This window comes from Rutilus rutilus, assembly GCF_951802725.1.
Source record: "Rutilus rutilus genome assembly, contig: SCAFFOLD_81, whole genome shotgun sequence".
NCBI classification, from domain to species: Eukaryota; Metazoa; Chordata; class Actinopteri; order Cypriniformes; family Leuciscidae; genus Rutilus; species Rutilus rutilus.
The window spans coordinates 1,566-6,551 of NW_028175478.1; the positions used below are offsets into that span (position 1 = coordinate 1,566).

General features: G+C 35.3%; 1 protein-coding gene across 1 annotated transcript; it reads left to right on the forward strand.

Annotated features, from left to right (window-relative positions):
• Window positions 1–1,500: 1,500 nt before the first annotated feature.
• On the forward strand, window positions 1,501–4,340 carry LOC311285713 (uncharacterized protein; the record flags this gene model as incomplete). The annotated part of the gene is made up of 4 exons (XM_084435750.1): window positions 1,501–2,626; window positions 2,719–2,772; window positions 2,866–3,051; window positions 4,324–4,340. The coding sequence occupies exons 1-4, from the start codon at window positions 2,605–2,607 to the stop codon at window positions 4,338–4,340; spliced, it is 279 nt and encodes a 92-aa protein (XP_084291876.1). The 5' UTR covers window positions 1,501–2,604.
• Window positions 4,341–4,986: the final 646 nt, after the last annotated feature.

Sequence of the window (4,986 nt, forward strand, 5' to 3'; positions counted from 1 at the left end):
TTCTCACGTATTTTAGCTCTTTTCCCGCTGTCTTCCCGTTTTAGTATTTTCCCGTAAAATATCCCGTATTTCTATGCTCTGATTGTGTTAACTCACAACACGCAACTATCTGTGTCTGTGAAGTGGCTTGCACTTGGGTTGCTAGACCTCCAGTAAAGCAGGTGGCAGTATACAGACAGTAGCTTAGGCTATCATCGAAGAAGAAGAAGAAGAAGAAGAAGAAGACAGTTGCAGCCATGGTTGCAGCGGCTCGCGGGAGGAAGAGGGAAAAAGTAGCGGCCGGGAAGTGAACTTCAAGGAGAGTAGAGTAGATGAGTGTGATGTGCGATGATGGATCAGGACGCCGACGGCCAAAATCACCAAATTAACCACCAACCAAAACCGAGGACATTATGCCGATATTTGAGTAAATGGGAGACACCAGGAAGGGTGACAAGGTTGTCTTTACTGTCTCTATCCATTTGTTCAACTGCCTCTTACACACATTCTTTCTGTCTGTCTGTCTCTTTCTCTCTGTTTCTTTCTCACTCTGTCCCCCAACATTAAGCTAAAACACGTTGTAGCAAATGAAAATGTGTAAGTAATGTTTACTTTGTTCATAAATAAAGCATTTTAAACATATCCATTGGTCTGTCATTCTTTAATTGTGTAGTTATAAACTCTTTAGACTGTTAATGATTAGTGCTTTTTTTTAAGTTTGTGGGTAAGAATCGTGTAAAAAAATCCCTTATTTTGGGGATGGATTCCGGGAAATCTCCCTTATTTTCAATGTTCAATGTTGACAGCTGCTTTATGGAGAGCTTGTGTGGTCGAGCATTGTGGCGAAAAGATAATCCATTACCGGGTCAGAAAACAAGATGAGGAACATGCAAACGATGTAGCATTTGGGTGCATTTTAATAAAATAAAGGTAAAAAAAAAAAATCACATCGAGCAGGGACGACCTTCAACGTTAAGGGCCTTATTTTAACGATCTAAGCGAGCGCATGGTCTAAAGCGCAGAGCGCGCCCTATTCTCTTAATGAGTAATGGGTTTTTTGGGGGGGGGATTTGCGTGCGTTAAACCAATTAGAGTCTCGTCTCCCATTCCCCTAAATGCCAGTTGCGCTCACCAGGATTCGCTATTTACATGACGGAATTTGATAGTGGAAAGACCGAACGCGTCTCCAGAGCGCAAATGGATCTGCTCGTGCGCGAGGTTAAAGCGCGTGAGCAGACCATCTACGGGACAAGCCGGATTCCACATATATTTATGTACACAATAATAATCTTTTAAATTGTAATCCTTTTATTTTAAACATTTGGCATGTGTAAGATAGGGCCTGATTTGATTGGTTTTATTTCGGATATTTCAATATAAATTAAATGTTCAATACACATGTAGGCTAATAGTGTTATATGGTTTTACATCTCTTTTTTTTTTAACTTGTAAATAATTATTAAATGAATATAATTTGTAGCTTATAATTCAAGTGAAATATGTGCATAAATATCAACTACAGGCCAAACATTACTTAATTTTTCTGAATTCAACAAGGAGCATCTTTTAAAAAAAATTTGTTTTAAAAGATGCTCCTTGCTGGGTTAAAACCAAATGCTGTAAACTATACGTCCCCTTTTGCTTTCAGCAAATACAGAGATACACAACTCAAAATACTTATTCTGATATTTCAAGACAACAAGAGGAACAACGACAACAACAACGACGACAACAATTTGAAGACATTACACACGGTGAGTTACGATGATTAAATAATGTTATTTTTATCGACACTTAACAGGGTGTTGAGGTTTAATTGGCTTAATGTGATTTTCTCTTTGACAAATGCTAACGATGTTTAAATATTAAGTATTCATTTTATTGTTATTAGGCAATAAAATAATTGATAAGGCTAGTTGTGATTACAGGTTCTGCTGGAGAATGTGATTTCTCCAGAAATCAAATCTGTTATTTTTGCACGAAATGTTGATATTTTTTTATACCTTTTAATGTGAAAGATGGTTTAAAGTATTCTGGAGGTCAATGTGAGTGGAGGGGATAAGGTTTTTTTTTTTTTTTTTTTTTTTTTAGTTGATTTAGGTGATATGTGAGTGTGCTAAGCGGCTTTTTTATTAGTTTATTTTTTGCTTGGCAGCTAAATATCATACGGTAAAGGTCGTCAATGGCAAAGTCCTTGTCAAGTCAGTATTTCAGTTATTATTTTTTTTATCCGTGCATGTCTTGTGCTGGAATGGTTGTTTGAAGTTTCGAAAATGTATGTGTATCATCTTTAAAGCTGTTAGGCAGGAGTGAATTAAAACGAAAAAGGGAATTTAATGTTAAAATTGTTTAGAATGTCATATAACTATAGGCCTATAGTTCTTATATGTAGGCTACTCATGTCAATATGTCTACATAGTAAAAGCTAAAAAATACCTTGCCCACTAATAATGTAGTTCATTACTTTAATCTTGTTTTATACCCTAAAACTCCCATTTCTGTTTCCTGTGACACATTTCTTTTGGTTCCTTCCACATAAGCGCATTGGGTTACTTCTTTCTTTCTTACCCCGACTGCCCCCTTCTTAACTCCACCCCATACTACTACTACTTCTGATGCACCTTCATGTCAGCTATGGATCACCAAGGTAACTTAACATAGCACTAGCACATCTCATACAGCCTTACATTACACATACTATTTCTGCACTATTTTCTAATCTTCTCTATCTCTCTATAGACAGAACACCCATAACATCTACAATCAACAAAATAACTTTCAACATACCCCAAGGTAAACCAACCACATAAATGCAATATGCAATGTATGCAATAAATTTGTGCTTTATTTTAAATATATTAAAAACTTTTTTCTTCTCTCTTACAGGTCTACAGGTCTGCTTCCTAACAGACTCCATGTGTCGGGATATTGAGAACTACCTTCCAGCTGCAAAATGCTGGGTGCATCCAGGAACTACTCTTCTGAGATCTGAGCAACAACACATGTACCACTTTGAGACAATACACAGCAATGCAATGGTTATCCTCCACATCGGAACAAATGACATTGCCAGTGGAACATCTCCATTATTTGTCTTCCAGCGAATGAAAACACTAATATCAAGAATCTCTCAAGCAAATCCTCACATTCTGTACTTTGCAATCAGCTCTGTCTTGCCGCGACTTACAGATGACTTCACAATGAAAACAACAGTCAAACAGTACAACAACATGATACAGCGCTGGACTATGCAAACAAATAACATTGTGTTTCTAAACACAACATCACCATTTCTCAAAAATGGAAAAATACTACAACACCTATACAAACATGATGGACTTCATCTCACACATGAAGGAAAACACAAACTTTTCACTTACTTTGAGCGTTTCCTTTGGCATTTTTGCCGCTTTTCACCACATACAAAACATGGTTAAGCATCTGAAAAACTTGTTAAAGCTTCCAGTTTTGTTTATTTTGTATAAAACTTATTTTTTTTCTTGTTGGAATATTGAAATGTACAGTTTTGCACTGTATAGTTTGTCAAATTAACTGCATGTATTTAAATTACTAATCTGGAACTTGATGGAGCAGCAGAGATCGAGATAGGAGAGGAAATGAACGTTGCAATGAAGCCAGAGATACCAGTGGAAAAGGAGGCAGCTCAATAATAATTATTATTATTATTTAAATAAAATATATTGTAAAAAAAAATTGAGATGTTGTATGTGTTTTGTAGTAGGCTATATTCATATATGAATCTAAGTTATTGTGATGAGTGAGTCTAAAAATACAAAGCAGGTATAAAAATAGAAAGTTGATTACCTGTTATTTAAAAATTGAGAGTTGTTTCTCTGGTGTGTCCCAATAGCGTAATTTGTAATTCTTTAAATATAATTACTTTTAAAATATTTGTTTTTTTAAGTGTGATTGGCTGAGACATACAGAAAATCGTTAGGCCCCCTATATAAGTTTCAAATTTAAACCTACTTGTCAGATCGGAGATTACATTATCGAGGTAAGCTGTGTTTTTAATTTCGCTAAGATAAGTATTATTTTTGTACATTTATAGATTAAGTATAAGCGTGAGTTGACTCGTTTGTATTACATTGATAAAATGTTCTTGCAGAAAAAATGGCAGCACTAAAAAGTCCATCTAAAATGACTTGGGTGAAAGGAGAGGAGTACGTGAAAATTAGAGACCAGTTTCGCTTACTAGCGGTAAGTAGTAACGTTATATGTACTTTGCATGTTGGTAAACAAATCGGTTTAGTTTTTAATGCTGGTGCAAGATTATGTATTTGTAATTGTTTTAAGTAAATGCTGGTGTGTTGTTTTGTGCAGTATTCAATGTTGGATGAGGCAGTAACGCGAGGCAAAGTGTACCACGAGCTGACCGAGTTGGGTGACAAGGTGATGGTGAAACTCGTTGGAATGGATGCAGAAAAAAAATACCTAAAAAAAGAGCTGGCAAAAGCTCAGGGAACAATAAAAAAGATGGAAGGGGAGTTGGAAGGGACAAAGGCTGCTCTCGATTTTATAAAAGATGGTACGTACGTAAGGACAGTTTTGTTTATTTTTGTTTATGATGTATAAAACTAAACTTTTTTCTTGTTGGAATATTGAAATGTACAGTTTGGTTTTGCACTGTATATAAGTTTGTCAAATTAACTGTATTTAAATTACAGATAATTTGGAACTTGGAGCTGCAGAGATCATCGAGATAGGAGAGGAAATGGACGTTGTGCCAGTGGAAAAGGAGACAGCATAATTATTATTTTTTTTTAAATAAAATATATTGTACAAAAATGTTAAGATGTTGTATGTGTTTTGTGATTTGTAGTATATTCATATATGAATCTAAGTTATTGTGATGAGTCTAGAAATACAAAGCAGGTATAAAAATAGAATAGAATAGAATGTGATTTCGCTAATGTTACAGATGGAAGACAGAATTACAAAATAAAAAGCAATCCAAGTTGCTGAATGTCGCGCAACAACGTAGAA